General features: G+C 46.4%; 1 protein-coding gene across 1 annotated transcript in view; it reads left to right on the forward strand.

Annotated features, from left to right (window-relative positions):
- Positions 1–3,018: 3,018 nt before the first annotated feature.
- LOC306944960 (maestro heat-like repeat-containing protein family member 2B) overlaps positions 3,019–25,263 on the forward strand; it is a gene marked incomplete at both ends in the record, with an annotated part of 99,695 nt that continues 77,450 nt past the window's right edge. Inside the window, 31 exons of the mRNA XM_079533637.1 lie at positions 3,019–3,043; positions 3,330–3,451; positions 3,591–3,713; positions 3,849–4,014; positions 4,205–4,303; positions 4,424–4,575; positions 4,919–5,062; positions 5,591–5,683; positions 5,971–6,040; positions 6,156–6,269; positions 6,372–6,445; positions 6,778–6,897; positions 7,045–7,152; positions 7,342–7,501; positions 7,630–7,670; positions 7,847–7,988; positions 8,668–8,720; positions 9,075–9,182; positions 9,460–9,579; positions 9,756–9,878; positions 10,013–10,168; positions 10,390–10,512; positions 10,807–10,886; positions 11,293–11,428; positions 11,548–11,640; positions 12,039–12,125; positions 12,299–12,422; positions 12,625–12,734; positions 13,204–13,356; positions 13,590–13,744; positions 14,363–14,492. Coding sequence (XP_079389763.1) covers positions 3,019–3,043; positions 3,330–3,451; positions 3,591–3,713; positions 3,849–4,014; positions 4,205–4,303; positions 4,424–4,575; positions 4,919–5,062; positions 5,591–5,683; positions 5,971–6,040; positions 6,156–6,269; positions 6,372–6,445; positions 6,778–6,897; positions 7,045–7,152; positions 7,342–7,501; positions 7,630–7,670; positions 7,847–7,988; positions 8,668–8,720; positions 9,075–9,182; positions 9,460–9,579; positions 9,756–9,878; positions 10,013–10,168; positions 10,390–10,512; positions 10,807–10,886; positions 11,293–11,428; positions 11,548–11,640; positions 12,039–12,125; positions 12,299–12,422; positions 12,625–12,734; positions 13,204–13,356; positions 13,590–13,744; positions 14,363–14,492 — 3,504 coding nt within the window. The remainder of the gene's footprint in view (positions 3,044–3,329; positions 3,452–3,590; positions 3,714–3,848; positions 4,015–4,204; positions 4,304–4,423; positions 4,576–4,918; positions 5,063–5,590; positions 5,684–5,970; positions 6,041–6,155; positions 6,270–6,371; positions 6,446–6,777; positions 6,898–7,044; positions 7,153–7,341; positions 7,502–7,629; positions 7,671–7,846; positions 7,989–8,667; positions 8,721–9,074; positions 9,183–9,459; positions 9,580–9,755; positions 9,879–10,012; positions 10,169–10,389; positions 10,513–10,806; positions 10,887–11,292; positions 11,429–11,547; positions 11,641–12,038; positions 12,126–12,298; positions 12,423–12,624; positions 12,735–13,203; positions 13,357–13,589; positions 13,745–14,362; positions 14,493–25,263) is intronic.

Here is a 25,263-nt window from a genome sequence, read left to right on the forward strand (position 1 = left end):
AAAGTACCTTTATATTTTTTTCCCCATTTCTACTTATTTATTTTCTTTGAAACCTATGTTTGCTCTATGCTTAAAAGCCAGGGTATTGCTTAATTATGTGAAAAAGACAGATACACCCATGTTTATAGCTTCCTGTTGACACCAGGCAGTGTTTAGTGTAAATAGAAACAAGAAACATACCTTTATCTCAATTAAATGACAATTAAGAAAATTCCTCCAGGTACTTAGGCAGATGTTCTGCAAGACTGTGCTCAATGGAATGTTGACAATCATTGTGGTGGCAGTTAGCTCTTCCGATTAAAATTCCTGGATGCAAATGTTTTGGAGAAATCTTTGACTGAGATAGAGTCTGCATACAAAATTGTATCTTTTTTTTTTTTTTTTTTTTTTTTTTTTGTAAGCTTGGAGCTATGGGTTCAAAGACATTTTTAAATAGGCTTGAAGGTATATTTATAAATGATGCTAGCAGCCTTATAGTTCTGAAAGTATTTAGGGCTAACAGTAAATCCTTGGATACTACTGATGATTACTTAGAAAATGTCCCTAGAGAAAACAAATTTCATTTATGACTGGACAGTTTTTTTTACACAGACCATCAGCTTTTAGAACACCTACTTGTATTAGGTCAGAATCTCTATGATCATTTTCTGGATGAAGACATTATCTGTTGAAAAAGAACAACAAACATTTCTCTCTATGAAATCCAGACAAGGAACAAGTGGCAATACGAGTGCAGGCAAGGCAAAGCACCTTTCCTCCTTACTCTGTTACATTTACCTTTACAGAGGTTAAAGGAAGATTCTGTGTTTTTTACGTGTACTAAAAGAATCAAACTATATGTATCGCTTAATGAGTCCCACCACATTTTCTTAATTGGTTAGACACACATTTTGTAAATTTTATAAAAGAATTTTCAGACTACTCCGGAATATCTTGCCAGAGGAGGCTTCAAATATGTCCAGAAATAGTTATTTTCTCAGCCTCTTTTTTCTATTAACCTGACCAGTACAGACATTAACAATGTCTGCCGTACTCCTAAGTATGCGGAAAATTTTTGCATTTATCACCATAGTGATAAGGAAGCTGGACAACATTCTTTTATGTTATTATCAGAGCAACAGTCCAGGAAGTGATAATGCAGCAAGCAGGGGAAAAAAGAAGAAAAGGATGTGGTCCTTCTAGTCTACTATAACAAACATGACAATCAAGAGTAGTCATTCGATTTCATTTCTGCTATTAGATTCTATCTTAGGGCAAAAGGAGTTATATAGAGTAGTACAGCAAACTCTGAAACTCTGTTGTTGTTTTTTTTTCCAGTTTTTTTTCTATTATAAGGCTTCCAAATTCCTACTCAAGAACAAACACAAATACAGAAGCACCGCTGGGGCCACACCTGAGCCTCCTGAGAGGCTCCTGAGAACTGAGCATAACCAGTCCCTTCATCATCTTTGTGGCTCTGTGCTGGACTCTCTCAAGCAGTTCCCTGTCCTTCTTGAACAGAGAGGCCCAGAACTGGACACAATACTCCAGATGCGGTCTCACCAGGGCAGAGTAGAGAAGCAGGAGAACGTCTTTTGACCTACTAACCATGCCCCTTCTAGTATGTCCCAGGGTGCCATTGGCCCTCTTGGCCACAAGGGCAGAGTGCTGGCTCATGGTCACCCTGCTGTCCACCAGGACCCGCAGGTCCCTTTCCCCTACGCTGCTCTCCAACAGGCCAGTCCCTAACCTATGCTGGTATGTGGGGTCATTCAGAGCAATTTAAATCCAGGCCACAGGCAGAGCTGTCAGCTGCTGCAGCTGGGCTGGAAATCTGCTCCTGCTGGTGTTCGCCATAGGGAATTAGGCCAAGGGAGCAGCACTGGGAGGTCAGTCTCCAAATCCAATGTTTAAAGGGAGCTTTTTTTACACTCATTTTCACACATGCCTATTTGTGTGCCTTCATGCCATTGCAGAGCTCACCTGGCTGCATTTCCACATGCAAATAATTGGTATGCGTGTTTTCGGTGCTTGTGTATGCACGTGCATACATACACACTGACGGGAGGAGAGGCGTTGCATTAAGCTGACTGCGTCTACGTTTGAAGCAGATTTGATAATGACCCTAAATATGGGCCCAAGTGTTTCTTCTGCTGCTAATTGACCTAATGGATTTCATATTTGCATTTGCGGTATTTGTCACCACAAAATGCCAAGGAATCCTCAAGTTTGATAATGCCCCTCTCCTTACTCACTCAGCTGCAGCCCCTTACACAATACTTTGTCTGATTTACACAGAATTCCTGACAGGACCAACACACACCCTGCGTATTCACAGTTTCACTAAATGTCAGGGATTGGAAGGGAACTTGAAAGATCATCCAGTCCAATCCCGCTGCCTTAGCAGGAGCACCTAGATTAGGTCACACACGAATGTGTCCAGGAAGGCTCTGAATGTCTCCAGAGAAGGAGACCCCACAACCTCTCTGGGCAGCCCGTTCCGCTGTTCTGTTACATTCACCATAAAGAAGTTTTTTTTTCTAGTATGAATGCATTCATTTTTGATCAGATGCGGTGGAGTCTCCTTAACATCTCTGACACGTGCCCCCAGTAGACAGCCAAGCTCTCTGGAGAGGTTGTCTGGGCAGCAGATGGGGGCCGCAGTGCCTCCCGGCATGGAGTCCCCAGTCACTAAGACAACGCCGGGCAACGGTGCCCAGCAGCTGCTCCCTGGCAGGGGCTCTCCATCACCCGCTGAGGTCATTCCCTGCGTCAGCATGGAACCGGAACCCCAGAGCTGATTGCATCACACAAACGTGCTGTGTTTGAGGGCCTGCAGGGTTGCCCTGGGGACCTGTGTGGTCCCCAGCCCGGGGCGCGTCATTCATTCTCTGTGAGGTGACACTGCAGTGTGGTGTCACAGTGGCTGCGTCATACGCCCTTGTGGAGCGGTGGGAGCGGTGGCTCAGTCCGCTTGTGGGACCCGCAGGAAGTGGAACCAGAGAGAGCTTTGTGTCTATCTGGAGGCATCCTGCTATCATGGAGAGGCTGAGAGCCCTTCGAGGTGAGTCTCTCCGCCTCTCTGGACACCATGATGCTGCCCGAGCACACGTGTGCTTCCAGTGTGTGTTTAGGACGTGCCAGCAGCACTGTCCTTGCTCTGCCGAGTGCAGCCACTCACCGTGGTTTCCCCAGGACCCCAGCAAGGGGAAAGCTCCCTCCCCTGTCCCCACCAACCACACGCAGCCTCGCGCTGTGGAGCTGGAGGAGCGTTCCTCCCACAGCTGGCCGGATGCTAGGCCCTGGCTCCAAGCAACACCTGCAGCAGCTGCTCTGCTCTTTCCTTCCAGGTCTCTTTGCTTGTGTGGGCTGCATGCCCAGGCGTACGCTTCGCAGGGAGAGAAGCAGGGTGTCAAGCCCTGTCCCTACCTGCGCCGCGACCTTACTGCTTCAGCGCCTGCAAGATCAGGAGGTGAGTTGGGGACATCCAAGCACCAACCCTTGTCCTCCTGGCCCGGGGCCACGGTCCCGTGGGTGCCAGGCCCGGCAGCACATCCACAGAGCGATGGGTGGCAGCGGGCAAAGCGAGCGTGACTGATCCTTGTCCCCAGGGTGACCGAGCGCAGGCGTACTGTGAGCTGGAGAGCGCCCTGTGCCAAGACAGCAGCCGCCCGCCGTGCGGAGTGGTGAACCGGCTGCTGGCAGAGGTGTCCCGGGACCTGACGGCAGCCCAGGTGAGGGCTCACTCCCAAAGGCAAAGGGAACCGCCTGCCCACGCTGGTGTTCTGCTGGCGGATGGTGGTGCCTTAGCTCTTCCAAGGGCCTCAGGCAGTCTCCTGGGCCGCGTGTCACCAGTGACTCTCTTCCAGGGCGTGACCAGCAATGTCAAGACAGCTGCCAGCAATGTCCTGGTGGCTCTGGCTCGGACGCACTTCACCTTGGTGATGGCTGAGCTCCAGAGCCACCTGAAGGCCACGGGGGACATGTCCAAGGAGTTGGTGCTCATCACCCTGAGCAAACTCTTCAGCACCTATGGTAGAGTACCCTCAACCTCCTGACATCTCGAACAACCGGGAAAGGGGTCTCTGCCCTCTGAGTGTGATCTGCACTGAGCTGGGGGCCGCAGGGCTGCTGTCCACCTACCTTGCTGCACCTGAAGGCTCAGCAAGGTTCCACCTGAGCCTTCCTGGGGCTCTGACTGTGGCCCTCTCCTTCCTCTCTGCAGCTCCACAGTGCATCCCCTTTGTGTGGCTGATGCTGGCAGGCCTGCGCGGTGTGGTGGGCCAGGTGAAGAGTGGCCAGATCCTGCGCATCGCTTGTGCTGGTGAGTGCCGGCCCCAGAGCAGCCCTGCTGCAGACTCTCACAGACTCCGTTTTCTCTCACGCTCTTAAAAAAAAAAAATAATAATAACAATTTATTTTATTTATTTTTTTGTTTTTTCAGTTTTGAAACACTGGCTGGATGGAGTCAAGAATTACTTGTCCTCAGGAACGCAATGCCCCTGGACTGCCATGGAGAAAGAGCAGATCTATGAAAACCTTCATGAGCTGCTCTTCTCTGTGGTGCGGAACTGGCAAGACTGCCAGGAGGAAAAGGTGAGCACTGCTGCATTCCCAGCCCAGGATGGCAGCAGGGGCACCCATGTCGGCAGCTCTGCCTGTGCCCAGTGGGCTGAGAGCTGAGGGGTGATGAGAGGGAGTGGGCTGGCTCTGCAAAGGGCCCCGAAGTGGCTCTGTGCCAGGGAGCAGCTGCATGTCACAGCACTGTGGCAGGAAGAGCTGGGGATGAGGGTATGGGGAAAAGCTGCCTGCCCTCCAGAGCAAGCCCATCTCCTGCTGGGCGTGGGGGTGTGGGGAAGGGGAAGGGAGAGGGAAAGCCCTCTGCGTAGGAAGGGCAGACCTTCAGTCTTTGATGCCGGGCCTCTGCCATCCTCTCCAGGACAAACAGGCCGTCCTTGGGGCTGTGGCTGCCATGTTGGAGGTTCTCCTGCAAGAGGAGCAGCACCAAGAGCAGGTCTGGGAGCAGCTCCTCTGGCTCGTTCACCCGTGTCAGGAGATCCAAGACACCTGCAGGGTGGCCAAGGTGAGTTGTCGTGCAGGGCTCAGGGTAGACGTGGGGCCCGTGCAAATGCCACGAGGGGTCAGGGGGATGCAGGGAGGAGGTGGGGAGCCCTTGGAGGAAGAAGGAATGGGTGTTCAAGGGAGCTCTGAGGCTTCCTGAGCTCTTCAGTCAGAGAAGGAACAACCCAGACAGGAGCCAGGAGGGAACCAAGAATCACTGGGGCTCATCTCCTGGGGATGGGAAGCTTCACCATCACTGTGGGGCTCTGAGTGCCTGAGGAGCTCTATGCTAACAACTGGGGGGACCACATCCAGTTGCATCTGATGGGGGAGAAGTGGGCTGCTGGGTGGGAAATGCCTGCAAATGATGCCCAAGCACGGCTCGATTGAGAGCAGAGAGACTCTCTTGGTGCCGCCGGGAGGTGGGGGATAAACAAGAACACCTGTGCAGGAGCTTCTCCCTGCAGAGAAACAATTGGGAAACAGTTTCTCCACTCGCAAGTGGCTACATGTGGCTTCATGCCTTTCTTCCTCTCCTGCTTTCTTGCAGAGCCTCACTGTCTTCCTGGAGGCCTTAGGGGGCATTGAGTCTGTAATCCCAGGGGACAAGTTTCGGGACGTCACCAGTGCCGTGTTTTACCAGGTAAGGGGAGCCTATCCTTGCGTCTCCAGCAGTTTCTTGGCTCTTGGCTAAGTCTCAGGAGGACTGCAAAGCTCTGAGCCCTGAATAAGGCAGCTCAGCCTTAGCTGCTGCATGCTCAAGGCTGTTCCAGAGCCACGCATGTACTCTCGGGGATGCTGTGGGGTGGGCTGGGTTTTGTCTGCCTGTCCTCTTCCCGAGAGTGCCCAGGGAGACGAGAGCGGGCAGCACAGTGTCTTTTCCGTCCTCAGTGCGGATGTGATTGTATCAAATGGACCTTGTTCCCACAGCTCTATGACGACAGCAAGCAGCACAGCGAGGCTGATCGTGCACAGCTGACCCACTGCATCATGCTGCAGGGTAAGGAGAGGAGCTTTGGCGATGCTTGGCGCTGCCCTGGCCAAAACCTCTCTCACAAAGCTCAGGAATGGGCGTGAGGTTCTTGCTAACATAGCGTGGGATTTCCTCCCTGCAGCCCGGATCTGCCCAGAGGAAACCATCCTGTTTCTGCAGTCGCAGCTGGGCGATGACTGGGAGCCTGGATGCGTGGCAGCCCTGGGTCTGCTGGGTGCTCTGGCTCGCTCTGATGGTCAGTACCACGGGTTGGTCAGTATCACGCCTTGGGACTTCCAGGGCTCCCTTCTGCCATCTGCGCTGTGGCTCCGCTCACGCTTCTGTGCATCTCTTGCAGAGCCCATGATGACGGAGATGCTGCCCCAGGTCGTCGAGGCTGTGCAGCGTCTGTGCAGCGACCCCAGCATCCGGGTGAGCTGGTTTGGGAAAAGAAAGCGCTGTGGGGGTGGTGATGCTGCTGCCAGCACGGGCAGGGCTGGGGTGACTAGAGAGGTGCTGGGGCATTGACCAGACGGTCACGATGGCTCCTGTGGGGAGAGCAGGCAGAGTGGAGCGGGCAGGTCCCTGTGCTGTGCATGGAAAGTGCACAGCCTGGTGCTAAGGCCTGGCCCTCACCTCAGTAGCTAAAGCCTCTCCACTGCTCTTGGTGTCTCTGCTCATGCCCAAAGGGCTGCCCCGATGAGCAGGTGGCTTCCCTTTGCCTTCTGACCAGGAAAATCACACCCACAATTGACCCCTTGCAGGTGAGGACGGCTATTCTGTATTTCATCAAGGATCTGCTCAGTTCGAACACCCGGAGCTGCTCAGCCTGGGATGTGGTGGGGCACATCTTCAGGGAGTTCAGCCGCGCCACAGGAAGAAGGGTAAGGGCAGTGGGCAGCATCTCCTTTTGGAAGACCCGTGCTGCTCAGAGGCTGGTATACAGAAGCACCGCTGGGGCCACACCTGAGCCTCCTGAGAGGCTCCTGAGAACTGAGCATAACCAGTGTTTCAACACCATTCTTGTGCAGGCAACCGGAAACCTTTCTGCCCGGGAAGCCCAGGAAGAAGGAGCTCTCCAGGAGCTGTGCATGGACATCCTGGCATCACTGGACGTCTCTGTGAGAGGGATGTCCAAAGTAAGTCACGCTCTGCCCTGCTGCTGCTCCCTGCCCTTGCACCACGTGTTCCTCGTCCCATTCCAAGACCCCAGGTCTCTCCTCCAATGTGCTCTGAAGCACACAGGACTCAGGGAAATTCACAGAGTCCTCTTCATCTCTGAGCGGAAGCAGGAGTGCTGACCTGCTCAACTGCCTCGTTCCCTACAGCTCCTGTGGCCGCGGCTGCTGTTGTTTGTGGTGCCAGCGCAGTACACAGGCATGCTGATCCCAGTCTCCCGCTGTGTCTGTGCCCTGGCTGAGAGAGAGGAGCTGACAGGACGGCGCATAGAACATCTGGATCGCCATTTCGTCAGCTCCATGTTTCAAGGTAGGAGCAAAAACTCCCCCAGTGAGCTCTGCTCACCTGTGGTAGCAGCCAGAAGGGACAGCGGAGGTGCGTGTGGCTGGGCACGCAGTGTCTGGGAGTCTTACTCAGCACTTTTTTTCTCTTTGCAGGCCCACTGCTGACGCCCCAGACACTGCTGGCACGACTGCTGGTGAGTAGATGCTCCAGAGGCCGGTTCTACGAGCAGCCAGGAGGAAGCAGCGTGGCCATGGGCAAAGCTGTTGGCTGCTCCTTGCCTGCCAGAGCAGAGCCGAGCTGCTTCCATCCTGGGGGGAAGCCGTTGCTCTTGCTGCAGAAGTGACCCTGCTTTTTCTTGCTCTCGCTCAGGTGGTGGCAGGCAGCCCTGTTGCAGGCAGCAAGCTCCAAGCTGCTGCCTTACTGCTGATGAAAAACCTCCACAGCAGGTTCCACAGAGCTGTGGGGGCCATGTGGGCTACTGAAATCCCCCTGCTGCTGCAGTGTCTTGAAGGTAAAGCACTGGAGGGGAAGAAGAGGCAGAGGCAGGGAAGGGAAGGGAAGGGAAGGGAAGGGAAGGGAAGGGAAGGGAAGGGAAGGGAAGGGAAGGGAAGGGAAGGGAAGGGAAGGGAAGGGAAGGGAAGGGAAGGGAAGGGAAGGGAAGGGAAGGGAAGGGAAGGGAAGGGAAGGGAAGGGAAGGGAAGGGAAGGGAAGGGAAGGGAAGGGAAGGGAAGGGAAGGGAAGGGAAGGGAAGGGAAGGGAAGGGAAGGGAAGGGAAGGGAAGGGAAGGGAAGGGAAGGGAAGGGAAGGGAAGGGAAGGGAAGGGAAGGTGGGGAGTGACAATGCAGCTCTGTAGCATGGCAGAGGGGAAGCACTGCCTGCAGCCCAATTCTTGCTCTGCTGCTGCTCCCATTCCTGGGAGTCAGCACTGAGGCCCAGGGAGCTATCCCACCAGAGATCTGCCCATTCCAGGACATGGATGGGCCCTTCACATCCCCTCAGACAGCAGCCTTGGAGCACTTAGTTCCGTGTTCCTGTGGAGGCAGCGTTTGTGGGGAGGGACAGGTCATTGTGGAGGGGGTGCAGGTCCCAGCTTGGCAGTGTCAGGTGCCCAGGCCAAGCCAGGTTTGCAGCAGCTCTCCTTCTGTGCCTTGATCCCAAGTAAGGGTCTTTTTCTTCCTATTGCTGTGCAGGGAGAAATGAGAGCTTCCCGGACACTGCCGAGTTTGAGCGCCGTCTGCTGGAGGTACAGCATTGCCGGCAGGCGCGGTGCAGAGAAGTGCTTGCCTGCCCCAAGTAGCCCCGCTCCCACATGAGCCGCTGTGGGACAGGAACAGCCTCTCAAGCTCTGCTGCGGAGCGGAGCGGAGCGGAGCGGAGCGGCCGCACGCCTTTGTGGCGCTGCCTCTTCCGCTCTGTCCCAAGCCCTGGGGGGTCTTAGGAGAAGAGCAGCAGGCGGCTTTAATGGAGGGAGGGAATGCTGGGGGAGCTGGGAGAGGCACTGTTCTTCCAGGCACCTCTCCCCAGAGGGCTGCAGCAACTTGGGAGTGAGGGAAGAGGCAAAGGGCAAGGGAACGTTGTCTTCTCCTGTTCTCCAACAGTTCCTGAAGGCGTCGCTGGACACAATAGAGGAGAAGGCATGGATCGAGGCCCTGAGCTGTGAGCTGAGCCAGCGGCTGAGCAGCTCTGCCAGCAGCTCTGCAGAAAAGGTGAGTTCCCCCCGGCTCTACCCAGCGGTGCAGCTGCAGGTGTCCAGCTGGGGCTGGGGCTGCGGCTGGTGCTCTGCCCACGCGGGATGCTGATGCTGCTTCCCCAGTCTGTGCCCCCCAGAGGGCCTTTCCCTGCAATCTGCCCAGGGATGGCTAAAGCTCAGCCCCGCAGCTGCTCTCAGCAACCGCCAGGGAGCTTGGCTCCTTCCCACCTGGCCCTCCACCAGCAGGTTAAGCTGCTGCCACATCTCAGCTTCTTCCTTCCCTTCCCATGCAGTCATTCCTGTACAAGGCTCTGGGCACGGTGCTGGGATCCTGTAAGGGAGTCCTCCACGTGCAGGAGAAGCTGCTACAGCACCTGGAGGAGGCAAATGCAGAGGAGCCATGTGAGGCCCAGGTGAGCTCTCCTCTCCTCTCCTCCAGCTCCTGTGAGCATCCCCGCTCTGGCCCTGGGGCAGAGGCCTTCTCCTGGCCCTGCTCCGGGCCTTTCAACCTCCGCACTGCTGCCATTTTGCTCAGGAGAGGACCTGTAGATTCAGGCCTGTGCCAACTGCCCCTTGTTCTTTTGTGCAGGGAATCATCTCTCTTCTCAGCCATGCTGCTGAGAGTAACTTCCATACAGTCCTGGCCACGCTCACCATGTTTGCGTCCAGGCTGTGCAAAGGCCGCAATGCCAGGATTTCCAGGCGCAAGAAGGTAAAGCGTTACGGGTTTCCATCTCGGCATTCTTCTGCCTTATTTTCCCTGCAGCTCCTGCCTTGGGAGCCCAGGTGCATCGCGGGGCACTGGGGGCCGTTAGCGAGTGTCTCAAGGCATTTCTTCCCACACAGATGGAGCTGGACAGCACGAGAGCTCATGCCACACGCAGCGCTCTCATGCTCGCCCACGGCAGCGTGGCACTGCGTGCCTCCCAAGAACAGCTGCTCGCCCACCTGGAGGGAGACATCGTGGGCAACATCCTGATGCTCTACAGCTGCAGCTGCCGGGTGAGAGCTCAAAGCGTGCCAGGGTGTCAGAGCGCCCCGCTGCAGCGCCTCCACACGGGGAGATGCTGAGATGGGCCTTCCCTTTCCAAAGGTCCCTCGGGGAACTGTTTGTGCCCAGATAAAGATCCAAGCCCTTCCCTTAGCGCTGTCCCCACGTGTGTCCCTTGCAGCCCTTGTCCCTTCCCGCAGTTCAAAGAATGTTCTTCTCTCTTGCTCCTCAGGACTTGCAGAACAACCTCGCGCTGGTGCAGAGCATCACCGACTGCAGCTCTGCCTACCAAGCTGTGGGTGATTCTGCCAGCTTTAACCCCTCCCTGAAGGGAAAGCTTCTGGAAATCCTGATGGTGAGTGCCTAGAGACAGGGCTGTCCGCAGAGGAGTTCTGGGCTGCGCCACAAGGCTCGCTTCCCTGGGGGCATGCAGGTCTCCAGCAGCCACACGTCTCCAGCTGGTGGGGACTTTGGGTGCTGGCAGGCAGCGGCTGGGCAGCAGGCTAGGTGCACCAGCTGCTGCATCCTGCAGCGCTTCCATGGGAAAGTGATGGGCTGGTGTGTGGCAGTTGTGCCTGTCTCGGGGCCGGGTGGAACAGCTCTTGTGTGCCCCTTTCCCGCTTGGACACTGTCTCTCTGGGACTTGCAGGACCTGATGAAGAAGTATTACTCGGGCACCCCTGTCTCCCCAGTGCCTCTCAAGGTGGTTCTGGCCCTGGAGCAGTTGAGGTAAGGGCTGAGGTTGCAAGTCAGGATGGTGATCCCCATTTTGGGTAGCTCCTGAGGGCCTGGAGGGGCCGGGGGGGAGGAGCCACATCTACAGCAGGAGAGACGGCTGGGCTGTTGTGCCCAGCAAAGCTGAGGTTCTGGGCAGGGAGAAAGGCCCTGGTGCTCCTGTCCCCTGGCAGGAAAGAGAGGGAGAGCTGGGGTCTCCTTCCCTCCAGTGCGGGAGGTGGTTCACTGCTGCCGGGGAGGAGGTGGGCGCTGCTGGAACTGAAGGCAGTGCTCAGCAGCATGAGCTGGGTGGGGGTATTGGCTTTGTAGCTGTCAATTAGGAGAAACTCAGATGTTGTCTGAACCAGTCTGGAGAGGTAAAGACCCTTTCTGATTTCTCTTCCTGTTTTCCTCCTCTCAGCAAGCTGAAGCCCTCTTCTGAAAGCAAGGACCTGCGTGAGATGTTGGTCCTGTGCTGCAAAAACATCGTGACACACCCTTCAGCAGAGATGATGCTGAAGATCAGGAAGTCACAGCAAGCAGCACAGTACCTGCAGGTAACCTGCCGTAACTTTCCCAGCCACCTCTCGGTCAAAGCCTACCTCAGCACACACAACCTGTGCTCTGGCAGCAGCCGTGATGCTACACGTCAATCACTCCCCTCTTCTGCTTTCAGCTTCAGCAGACATCACTGAAAGCTCTGGGCCGGCTTATGGCAGTCCTGCTGGAGACAGAGCCCAGCGGCGGCTTCTTCCAGAACATAGTCCACGTGAGTATGCGTGGGGCAAGGGAGAAAGCATGGTGCCTGTCAATAGCGGGGGCAGAGATCTGGGGACTGAGAGGAGGATCAGAGGGGGAGAAATCTCCTGCTGACGTGCCAGCTCACTGCGAGCTCAGAAATGGGCAGAGAAATGGGCCCTGCAGGGGGAAAGCAGGAGCCAGCCCCTGGCAGGCCACAGCCAAGGAAAAGCTCCTGGGTTGGGAGGCAGGAGTGACTGCAGAGAGCGGGGCGGCAGTGCCGGTGCTCAGTGAGGCAGGAGGCCACATGGAGCAACAGGGCAGGCCTTGAGGGAGAGTGCTGGGAAAGGAGGGACAGGGAGAGGGGTGGCAGGAAGGGAAAGAAAAGACATCCTCAGTGAGACAGATGCTCTACCCCAGGTCCTGCAGAAATCGATGGTCTCAAGCAACGTGTGGGAGCGCCAGAGGGCCCTGCAGACCTGCTCCCAGCTGCTGGCTGTTTGTGAAGAGCTTCAAGTGAGTAAAGAGCCCCACCGCATGCCCCCTGCTCCCTCCCCAGCGCCCCTGAGCTGGAAGGCGAGCTCTGCCCAGCTGTGCATGCTGTGTCATGGCATGGGAAGGCACAGATGGGAGAAGCTGGGGAGAGCTGGGGCCGTCTACAGCTTTGTTCCTGCCTCTCACCCCTGCAGAGAAGAGATGCCTGGGAACACTTTGGCTCCTTGGTGGGATTGCTGGCGCCTCTGACTTGTGACCCCATGCCCGCATCCCGCCAGCTGGCCGTCACCTGTCTGAGCTCCCTTCTGCGAATCCAAGGTGAGTAGAGCAGGCGCGCTCCAGCCCTCTGCCCTCCTCTGTAGCACTACCAGAGCCCCACGGGCTGGGCCCTCTTGACGGGAGGGAGAGGCACCGTGCACAGCTCTCTTCTTGTCCCCACCCTGTCCTCTGTCTTTCCCCCGTGGAAAGCAGTTTCATTTCCAGAAACATGACTTCCCTTTTCTCCCTGTGCTCTTTCCAGCCAAAGCGACCAACACAGACATCGAGACGGGTGACATCGGGAGCCTGTGCGAGGGGCTGCATGCCTGCAGCATCGCCTCTCAGCTCCAGACCACATCCAAAATGGCCATGGTATGTGGACCCAAGAAGGGGTGGTGTGATCTCTGTGTGTAGGCTTCTGCACGACCCTGTGCTGCTCCCAGCCTCTGACACTGTTTCCAAAATGAGCTGTTACCCTGAGTCCTCTTTTCCCAGTGCAAGTAGCAGGAGGCTCTGAGCTATGTCTGGCCTTCAGGCACCCAGTGCAAGGAGCTGACTCCATGATGTGCGTTTGTGTGTGCGAGTGCACTTGCATGCACGTGTGACTGTGGCTGCTGGGAGGTAGGCTTTGCATGTAAGCAAACACCATGGGTGCAGAAGCTGAGAGAAGGCTCAACCGCCTTCCGTATAAACAGCAGGGTACAGACAGCAGGAGCGCTGTGATTGCCGCCTGAATGAGCGGCACGCCGCTGAGCTAAGAATGCCCTCAAGACTGCTTTCTGTTCTGAAGAGCTGTTGCAGAGCAATGATGGGATCTCTCCCGCTTCTCATTTCTCTGCAGATTGTGTGCAGAAACTTCCCCATCGAACGCACCGTTGACTTCATGACTGCCATCAAGGAGACCATCCGGAAAGCCAACGGAGTGCGTGTGCGTGCTGCTGGGAAGTGGATGACCACCTTCCTGCAGATGCACGGGAAGGACATCTGTTGGAACGTAAGAGACTTTCTTTCACGTGTCTTGGACTTTTGCTGGCTGTTGCATTAGGACTTGTGCCGTTTGCCCCTTGTGCTCAGGGCATGGAGACCAGGGTAGCTGGCATGAAATTCAGGCTTAGGACTTGGCAGCACGTCAAGGGAGCAGGCACTGCTCATGCGCTGAATGTCCATGGTCAGGCCCTGCAGAGTCCAGGATGCAGCAAGTCATTCTTTCTCCTCTTCTTCTCTCAGGTGCCTCCGATCCTCTACATCCTGCGCAGCATCACATCGTTTGCGCAGCAGAGCACGTTCCTGCCCTTCCTGTGCCAGGCGGTGGTCATCCTCACCCGCTGTCACACTGAGGCCGTGATGCACAACTTCTCCCGGCCGCTTGGGCCAACGGACAGGTACTGGCACTCCCGCCTTTGCTGTTGCTGCAGAGGGACGTAGGGAGGAGGCAGCTTTTCTTTGTTGTGAATAGTCTCAAGTTGCGACTCTACTTTTTCTAGTGAGACATGGAGGAGAATAAGAGAATTTTGTCTTCAGCGATGGAGCCAATAGAAACAAGAAGAAAGGATAAGAAAGGAAGGGAGGAGAGGAAAGGAGCAGGGAAGGAAAAAGGGAATGAAAAGGGAAATTTGAAAGGAGAAAAGGAGAAAAGGAGAAAAGAAGAGAACGAGAAAACAGAAGATGAGCTTAAAAATTGTATTATTTATTGTAAATAAATATATATATATATATAAAAATAGTAATTTTTTTTTTTTTTTTACCAAGTCTTTCTTTCAGTAGCTGCTGTCTCTTCTCCATCCCAGTTACAGAATCACAGTCACCAAATGTCAGGGATTGGAAGAAACCTCAAAAGCTCATCTAATCTAATCCCCCTGCTGGGAACACCTAGATTAGGTCCCACAGGTTTTGAATGTCTCCGCAGAGAGGGAGACCCCACAACCTCTCTGGACTGCCAATATAACCTCTCTGGACTGTTCCAATATTCTGTTACCACCACCATGAAGATTTTTTTCTAGCATTAATGTGGAACCTCTCATGTTCCAGCTTGGACCCATTGCCCTTATCCTGTCAGAGCCCATGATGACGGAGATGCTGCCCCAGGTCGTCGAGGCTGTGCAGCGTCTGTGCAGCGACCCCAGCATCCGGGTGAGCTGGTTTGGGAAAAGAAAGCGCTGTGGGGGTGGTGATGCTGCTGCCAGCACGGGCAGGGCTGGGGTGACTAGAGAGGTGCTGGGGCATTGACCAGACGGTCACAATGGCTCCTGTGGGGAGAGCAGGCAGAGTGGAGCGGGCAGGTCCCTGTGCTGTGCATGGAAAGTGCACAGCCTGGTGCTAAGGCCTGGCCCTCACCTCAGTAGCTAAAGCCTCTCCACTGCTCTTGGTGTCTCTGCTCATGCCCAAAGGCTGCCCTGATGAGCAGGTGGCTTCCCTTTGCCTTCTGACCAGGAAAATCACACCCACAATTGACCCCTTGCAGGTGAGGACGGCTATTCTGTATTTCATCAAGGATCTGCTCAGTTCGAACACCCGGAGCTGCTCAGCCTGGGATGTGGTGGGGCACATCTTCAGGGAGTTCAGCCGCGCCACAGGAAGAAGGGTAAGGGCAGTGGGCAGCATCTCCTTTTGGAAGACCCGTGCTGCTCAGAGGCTGATATCCTCAAACTTTTTTTATTATTATCATTTCAACTGTTTCTTTTTGAGACCAGGGATACAATGAATTATTTATAACCAAACAAAATAGTTTATTTTCCTCTTACCTTGCACATTTCTTTCTTTCTATTATCTTTTATTAATTATTAACACATATTTAATTTTTTTTTCTTGTTAATCAGCGTAACACAAATCTTAACTAATTTACTGACTACTGTCTCTGGCTAGTCTTTCTCTGACACTATATTTTGGTTTTGCTCATGTTTGTGCAATGTACAAATGTCCAAATGAAATGTTTAATATCTTGCATGCTGGTAGTCTGCTCATACTTTTCCGCAACATTACCTGTTATTCTGATGAAGAATTCCATTTAGCCAAAGACATTAATATAATCATCTGCCTTAGGCAGTGCTTAACTTTCCTACTGTTTTCATCCAAGATTCTTCCCTTTCTCCTCTCTGTTCTCTTCTTTCTTTCTTCCCTCCTTTCTCTCCTTTGTTCTTCTCTCCTTTTTCTCCTCTTTTCTCCCCTCCTTTCTCCTCTCTCCCCTCCTTTCATCCCTCCTTTCTCAGCTCATTTTTTTTCTTAATTCTCTCAGTTTAGAACATTATAATTGCTGCAATTTATTATATGTATTTATTATGTTTTCTTAGCAGTTGTATAAAATTCAACATGTTCTCTCTTAGATAAAATTTCTTAATTTGGTCTATTAGTCCCTATTTTAACAAAACTGTGCAGATTTTCCAGTAGTGCATTATTCCAAATTCATATCTGTGCCTATTTTAACCTTCCTTTTTAGCCCAAATAAAAAACAAACAAAAACAAAACCAATAGTACTTCAAAAGCCTGTTTCAGTAAACTAACAGGAAAATTTGGGTAAAGTAAGAAAAAGGAATATTTTCCTTTTCTAAAGGCTTTCACAAATATCTGGAACAGTTAAGAACGATCGCAGTCCGCACAAATAATAATTCTGGAAAAATATCTTCACAGTAAGTATAAATGTACAAGTTAATCAAGAGGGAATGCCTCCATAATCATTGGTCCAGTATTGATGTGTTTTTGTTGTATTCAAAGTAGAATATAGTCACTTGTATAAATCATTGTGACGTCTATCAGTCACATTGCAGAAAAGGATGAGAGAACTTGATTTTATTGGTTTGTTTTGTTTTTTTTCCCTGAAATACGTATTGCTTTTCCTTGTGGAAGATGGAGAGAATTGAAGCTTAAAAAAAAAAAAAAAAAGAGCAATAGGAAAGTTGGGCAATTACTGTAACTACTGTAGCATGTTATCCTATTACTGCTAAGTATAAAAGTTTCTGAGCTTTTGCTTCCAAAATGTCATGTCAGACAAGACCCGGATTACAGCTAGAATTTTTTAATCTTCTGAGTAGAGAAGTCCAACATTTTTATAATAGGATGTGAGCAGTGATACTCTATTGTCCATGACAATGCTACAGCTTTTCAGCTAAGTTTGGCACTAGCTGTATTTTGTATCTGACCTTTGAAGTAGTGAGTCATTTAAATTTCTTATTCAGGAGAAGATTATTAAAAATCTGTTTCTATGAGATTATATTTTTAGACAGCGTTTATATTCCATTTATATAGAAAACAATTTGTTGCCTATATTCCTGTCATATTCATTGTTTCACAGGAATTCCAACACTAAATAAGGCTAAATATGAGTAGTACTAGAGACAAAAACCTTCAAGGGCATCCCCAGTACTGAAGGATGTAGCAAGGGTTATGTATTCAATCTGAATCATTCACAGTGTGAACTAGGAAATTTCATCACTGGAGACAGATTTCGCTTGTTGAAAATGGCATAAGGAATAAATGCTGATGACCAAAGATCAATTGGTCATTGTAATAAAACTATTAGACCTAACATATTGCCTAAATTTTAAATTGCATGCATGTTTACATTGTCTTTCGTTCCATGTCCAGTTCTGTAAATTTAAATAAGGTGGGACAAATGTTATCACCATGTACTGAAATATAAACAGGAAAGAAAATGTATTTTGGCAACTAAAAATATCATGACAGAACTTGAGGAGAATAAAGCATATTATTTCTTCCTCTTCCTTTTTAGTGTTTTGCAGGATGAGCATGGTAGGTTAAGAAATATATCTTCCAACCCATCAAATTACAAAATTAGTTATGGAAATAAAGTAATAAAAATAATGCAGATTATAAGGTTTATTGCTTACTTGAAATTGCTAAATCTCAGGAGGATTGGTTAAAACATATCTGAATTTGATAATATGTTTTTTAGATTAAAAAAGCTCAGGGATTAAAAAACAAAACAAAGCAAGTCACTTTAAAGATGCACTCTCACTTTCCCTCCTGTTTTTTTTTTTTTTTTTTTTTTTCTTCTCTTTTCCTTCAAATTTATTCTCTTAAAATTTCTGTAAAATATAAATATTTTGAAGTACAGTCTAAAATCTTGTTATTCAGGACAAAGAGCATTCAGAATCAAATGGATCGCTACAAAAGATGAAAACACCCTAGAACAAACAGAGCATGAGTATGGAGCATCAGAATGTAACAGACTATGCTGCCACCCTAAGGCTCTGCTGAACAACTTGGCAGCATTTATACAGCTCTAATTTAGCAATCCAGGTGGAATGAATATGTACTTTGGTATTCCTTCTCCAATAATCAGCTAGGCTGATGTAATGGCATCAGTAATTTTATTATTATTTTTTTTTTTTAATTGTAAAGTACCTTATGGGTCTTTTGAAATAATAATTTTTAAAAAAAGATTGAAAACACTTTTGACATTTCTCTTTGACTCTTATCGGATGATGTTTTCACATTAGGGTGCAATCCACCTCAGATTTAATATAGATTTTTCAAATTAAATAATTTTCTCTCTTTACAGTGTGAATTATAGTAGCTGATAGCAACTTCATCTGAACTGGGTGTATCCTTTTGGCAACAATTAGGAATGTATATCTCAGTACTCTCATTTATACAGAATGATTGATCTGGATCCCACATAGTAACTTGAAAATGGTTCATCTCCTTATTTTTTAATGGGTGTTTTCTTGTCCACAACATATGCATGTCTAATTTGCCTAAGTGTGACATATGGCTTTCCAGAACACTCATTTTGTCTGGAAGCTTATGTGGTATAGGAAGATTTGGAAATTCTGCTCTACTCTTTCTTATATTATGTCATTGAGTGATTGTGTGCTGCATTATTTGACAACCTCCTCTATCAGCTCATCAGCATAACCTGCAACATGCATAATAATTACAGTTTCATTTCAGGAAATACATGAGAAAGGGTCAAAAATGTGTCAATCTGTCTAGCTTCTTTTTCCATCACATCTGTTTTACTTAGTAGCTGGACATAGTGAGACTGCCTTATAAAATAATAATGCATTTTTAAAACTGGGGTAATCATTTATGCTGTCACATTGCTTATGCATTGTTATTTTATAAACTGGCATTTGGAGGATTTCCTTATTAAATGTGATATTTTAATAATATTATATGAAAATTAATATGATCATATTACCATATGCACACTTGACCAATTTCAAAATATGGGAGAAAAATTCTGTGTAAAGTTTAGCATTATTTAATGAGCTATGGTTAGCATTCTTTTCATACATGACTAACGGGTTTTTAAAGTTTGTTTTAGACACTGACTATGATACAAATGTATCTCTAGATGGCTGTATGGGAGTATAAGCTGCTGTTATCATCTGGTGTATATAACAGTTGATTCCATAACATGTCTTCAGTAAATTTATTATTTATGAATATTAATTTAAAATAATTTATTCCTAGTAAAGGGATAACTATATTATTGCTATTTGATAAATGGTCATTAAACTTACATAAAATTTTCCATGTTTTGCAGAATATCTTTTTTGACTTTAGACTACTCTAAGTGTATCATAACCAGACACACATTCACAATCTGTGCACTATATAATTAATATTTGAAAGTTTCATGTTATCTTTACCATTAGTGTAAAATTTATTTGTGATTCAGTTGCCCAATAAATTTATGGAAGGGCTGAAGAAAGTATACATGTGCTGGTTCACTATATTTCTCCCAAAGCTTGCAAATTCGCTTACTTTTCCTTTAAAGCATAAGAGTAAAGACTCACAGAAACAGGAAGAGCAAGCTCTCTTGTCTGTAACTCATGTAAACTAGTACAGGCAAACACTCCTCAGAGATTTTCAGAATCTACAGACTGCAGAGAGAGCAACTTCTGAGCATATTTGAAATTAGAGCACTTTAAAACAAAAGTGCATTAAGGAGGAAAAATCTTTTTTCAAAATAAAACTCCCGTAAGAAAAGATGGCTTTGCGTTTGACTTGTCAGAACCACTTTATAAGAGGTGATCTGCTTTCAAGCTGACGAGAAAGCTTATGTCAAGGACGGAGTCCAACTTGGTATTTTTGTCAAAAAATTCAGAGAGAAAAAAAATGGTCTTGAAGAACATATTTTCTGTAATTTTGTTTAATCTGAGCACAAAAATGTTAAATGCTACAGTGAGAAAGGTGATGAAAAACTCTCTATTAAGTTTGGTTTTATATGAGTCAGAAAAACAACCGTTGATGAATTGTATTTCTTCATGGGGACAAAAAAAAACAGTCAATGACAAACAATGTAATAAACTATGTACTAAGGTTTATTCAAATCTATGTAATTTATCTACGTAATTTCTACACTTATTAAAATATAGTTATATAGTTATATGTTATGTCCCAGAAGTGTTAAATGATGCGAGCTGTGAAGATGTATATTTACATACAGCTAAATAGTCTGAATCACATTGGTGACTAAATTCTAATTTGCTTAGATTTTGTTCAGATAAACAAGCATATGAGAATGAAATGACCTAGTTCCAACCTTCCTGCTATGGGCACAGTTTCCAACTGCTAGATCAAGCACTGGATCAGGTTGTCCAGGCCCCGGCCACATCCATCCCATTCAGTACTGAACACTTCCCCATATGAGGCATTCACAATCGCTGGCAAGTCTGGTACTTCATCACTGTCTCAGTAAAATGTTTCCCTGGATATCTAATCTAAATCTCCCCTCCTTTAGTTTAAAAATTTTTCCCCTTATCCAATCACTGTATATCTGTATAAAATGTTGATCTACATCCTGTTTATAATCTTCCATTAAATATTTCAAGGCAATAATAAGGTTCCTCTGGAGCCTTCTCTTTTCCGTTCTTCAGATGTGCTCCAGCCCTCTGATTATCTTCATGGTCCTCCAATATATAGTTGATTTACTTTTTTGTCTGTGTTTGTGATCTGCTAGTAGATGCTAGTTGCTAGTAAGGACTATGCAATAAACCCAGGAGTAGTTTTCTAATCTTTAAAGTAAGCATTTAGTTTGATCCTTCCAGAATCTTTTTTATTACAGTAAAATTTGAGGTTGGCATTCTTAATCAGTGATCTAAGCAAAAACCCATTATGCCCAGAGTCAGACTGTTTTATTTCTTTACATCAGCTTTGGTATCATTTGATCAATCTTAAAATGAACAACAATCTGCTTAGTACAGAGATGTTTGTTACAGCAAGCAGAAAAAATATTTAGCGGTATGACTTGAAATCAGTAATATTTGTTAATTTTTTTTCCCATAAAATCTTATTGAACTCCTTCATTTCTCATGAAACCGTATAGAATTCCTTCTTGAGTTATAGGATGGGAGCATATGCAATTTTTATTTTCTTAAGAGAGCAAGGATTTTTGAAATCTGTAATAGTAGAGCTGTAAATTGGACTAATGATAGCAATTGCACTGTATTTTGATTATTGATAATATTTTAATGAGCCTAAGAATAAGTTTTTTACTCATTTAAATGAGGTATTTGTTGTTGTCTGTAACAGGGTTTTCAGTGTAACAAATAAAGCTGTTATGCAAGGTACATTGAGTCCACAGATCAGAAACATCGTAGATTTGTAAACAAACTTTAAAGTCGAGGGTAGTATACTGGCTCTATGTTCTCCATTTTTATGTAATATTTCATTGCACACAAAGAAAATAATAAGTTGTGTAACAACCTTAATCTCAAAAAACATATTTGTGCTGATCCAACCTAACTAAAACAGTCCAAAATTTCCTGTAACACTCAATATCATGTTCACGAGGGTTTTGGATCAAATTCTTCTTGCATCTCCACAAACTCACATTCATTTTGAGATTAACTGTGGAAATCCATAGTAAAATATTCATCTTTATGATAAAAATTCAAAAAACGCTTCAGGACAAGAATTAAGGGAAAACTGGTAGCCAGGAATTTGTCAGCTTTATTCAAGCTTTGATGTATATCTCTAAAAATCCTGTCTTACTCTATATTAAAGTTAATCAGAAAATTAATATGCTGGTTCGTCCTGAGGCTCCAAAACAAGAATAACTAAACAGTGTCTTGCTTTCTCTTGGCACTATTTTTTTTTTTTTTTTTTTTTTTTGAGGGATTCCCTAGCACTTTTTTGTTCTTCTCTTCTCTGAGAGCAGTATTCCAGTATTCTTAAAACTTCGCTTCTGCAAGGCATTAAAAACTATTGCCACACTGGCCAATGTTAAAATCATAAAGGAATCAGACCTCACTCCCTCAGAGCTGCTTCAGATTTAAAGGAATTTTCTTGATTTAAAGGGATTTGTGACTTTCTGTTTAATTCCTCAGAAGAGATTTTGAGAAAGTCCCCCAGAATCTCAGCAAAGATTCAGTCAGTTGTGATCCAACTGCAACCAAAAGGGTAAATTTATTCTGGTTGGACTGTCAGAGCGTTATGGACAATGAGATGTATTATTTTGCTGTTTGTGTACCACTTCTCATCAAATATTTGAAAGCACTTACAGAACCTCCACAATGTGCTTTCTCCATGATAAAGTTAAAGCCAACCATTGATCCTCTAATTCAATATAGAAATATGAGTGATCTTTTTTTTCTGCAATACCTTTAGTGGGTTGTTACCAGATAAGTATATCAAATATCTCACACTGCTCTGCTCTCTTTCTTTGCGTAGTGCTATGAATAAGTAGTTTTATTATGCAGTAATATACTTACAGTGCTTTTATAAGCTCTTCAAAAACATTCTCTAAGTACGTAACGTGATTTTGACAGAACGCAGCACTATGGTTTGTTCAAGCTTCTATATCTCTCCAACTATTTTTTTTTGCCTTTTAACACATTTGGCCCTTTAACACATGTTAAAACAGACAAGAATATCCATCTTCTGTGTTCAGTACTGTACACAATTTTAACGAGAGTCTGCACACATACTGCGCATACAGTATAAGACAGGATTCCACAGAATAATCAGGTGTATGTTTTACAGAGAAACTGAGTTTGTCAATAGATATATAAGAGATTTCCAAAAGCACCTAAGCAGATTAGATACATAACTCCCATTGACTTTTGGATAGTCGTGTACCTTTGGGAGTTGTGAAATTGAAAATATGACAAGACAGATGATGTTTGAATTATCAAGTTTGGAGTGACATTTCTAATATAATATGAGAAAGCTGATCTGTATTGCTGCTGTGGAATATAAGTTGACTGTGAAGAAGCAAAAAAGCTGTGGAAAGACTGAAAACTGGAAAGATAATGAAATCTGTAGAGTGTAAGGGGCTAATCAAACTTCTTAATGCTATTTTAAACTATGAGGAATAGTATAGCAACTGCATAATTCCAGGGTACAGCTCTTCAGGACTACCTCTTTTATCCAACACTATTTATTTCATGAAAGTTTATGGACAATGACAACAGATAAAATTAAATCAAAAGCAGAAAGAAAGCATGACAGGTAACACAAGATGACAATTTCATTTTACCACTGAGGAGCCAGCCCAAAACTATAGGCAAAAAAGAGGGGTTGGTAATGTCTGTGAGTATTTTGTGGTCTAGTAATTCGACATGCTATAGAAAATCACAAGAATAATATCTGAATAAAACAGCTATGCTAGAGGGTTTTTGTTGTTGTTGCTGCTGTTTTCATTGCGATTCACAAAAGCATTCTGTTAGCTCCCAAAATGTTCAGATACTCAAAGATTTTTCCTTTGCTTAAAATTTCTTCAACTTCAATTGAAACAAAAAAGTTTTCCCACATGTAAAGTGAGTCCTGAATCAGACACCAGCAATTTTTTCACTGTGAAATATGTTTTAAATATTAAACCACACACTGCGTTTGATATAGTTTGAAGGATCTTAATATTTCAGTATCGTTTTTAAAAAACAAGTTAAACAGCAATCAAAATCTTCAGGTTTAGAGGTTTAATACAGGAGATACCAAAGATATTCCCCAGAGAATACAAACTTCTTCTTTTTCTAGCAGTAGCAAGAAATTTTAAAACATTTATTTGTGTGTTCATTTATATACAGTGAAGGATAGCTAAATCTGTTTGGATGCTACTCCAAATCTTTCCAACAGCATTTTTTAAAAAAGCTAACAAAACACATACAAATAGAACAAACCATACATAATGAAACACTCAGTACAGGAGAACTATGAAACAGCATCGTATAGTCTAGACTAATTCTCCAGTCCATAAATTATATTGTCATTTTGACAAATGCATCTGTTTTTGTTTTGTTTTGTTTTATTTTTTTCAAAAAAAAAAAAAAAAATTAAATGAAAACCTAGACTTGGAATCAAACTAAAAATGGAATAAACATGGAGAGGGTTCTGACAAAGAAAATAAAACAGTGTTCCACCTGGTTTTAAAGGATACCCCACCCTTTTTTCATTGAGTGTCATCTGTCAGAAAGCTCAAGGATGCAGCTTTCAAATGGGATGTGGAAACTGATGGTTTATCCTTATTTCCCCATTTACATCACCAAAGGGCCCTATTGTGGCTGAGCTTTCCCTAACCCACTAGCGATTGATGTTGTGTGAGTAGCTGGGGATACATGGGAGAATGTAGGTACTCACGCTTCTCTTTCCTCAGTCTCTTTTATGGCACAGTGCTGGAACATAAGCAGTAAAAAGATGGCAAGTAAACAACTGTACTGTCTTCAGCTAGAAGAATAATTCATGAATAATTTCATCTTCCCCTCAAATTCCTTTTTATTTTTAATATTAAAAATATGTGAATTTTCTAATAAATTCAGAGGGTTTTGATTACAGTTATTCATTAGAAATCAAGATTTCTGACATGTAGTCATTACTTCTGCTATATAATGTCTACCTATGTTTTACCTTCTGGCTTATTATCTATTTGTACCAGGTAGTTAGATGTCCAAATAAATGTGCTTTCATACTTAGTGTATCCCAATTTAGAGAAGAGTGTTTAATAGCTATTTAACAGTTTAGAGTTCAGTCACTGTTTTCCGAGTGAAGACTCTGTCAGCAAAGACAGGAGTGAAAAAAATCTACTCTTTTCTTTAAGTTAATTGAGCATCTTCGAGGTATTGTTTTGTTTTCTTGTTTTTGTCTCAGAAAAATCAATATAATTCCATGATAAAAAGCTGATCATTGTTATATGTTTTACTTGTGCTCCTCCTGTGAGAAACATGCTCAAGATCAAAAATTTTTAATCAGGCAAAGATCTCTGTGAAGAGCAGTTTATTCATTATTGCAGTTACAGGCTCATACCCCCTACTGACAAGGGAGAAATTGTGCACGTGATCAGTGATATCCATTCCATTATATGCTCTGGGTCCGACACAGGTAATGCCTCTCCTCGCACTCATTGGCTGAGCATCTTAGGCTCACGGCCTTCTGACACTGTTGTTACCTTACATTTCCATACAATGTTTGGTACAACCCATTGGTTTTAGATATGTTCTCTTTTTATGGTGACAGGTGGACAATATTCTCAAAAATTAGCACGCTCGTTCTGTCCTGTACCAGACTTTTCCCTACCTTACCTAGTGCCTATGCCAATTCCACTCAGGTTGGAATGTCCCAGTCTCAACTTTCCTCTGTTCAGAAGCTTTCTTTGTGAAAGGCAACTTATCCTATGCTACATACAGAAATACTGGAAATTTCCACTGCACACAATCTACTTCTCACACTCACTTCCATTCTTCTGTACAAAATAGGACCAAATTTTTTGTTATCCATTTTAGGTCTTCAGGATAGCTCTCTGATACAACTGTTAATAGTCAGTTTAAAGATAAATATCAGGCTTTATCCAATTCTGGCTAGAATCATTGATTGAATTTCCTAATGACAGAAGAATTCAGTAATAGGCCCTAAGTAGAAATGCAGGCAACCATGTGAAACCATGTGCCAAATTGATATTTCACCAGTTCTAATAACTTATTAGGATGACAGCCCAGGAATGTCA

This window comes from Tetrao urogallus (assembly GCF_951394365.1).
Source record: "Tetrao urogallus genome assembly, chromosome: 1".
Classification (NCBI taxonomy): Eukaryota; Metazoa; Chordata; class Aves; order Galliformes; family Phasianidae; genus Tetrao; species Tetrao urogallus.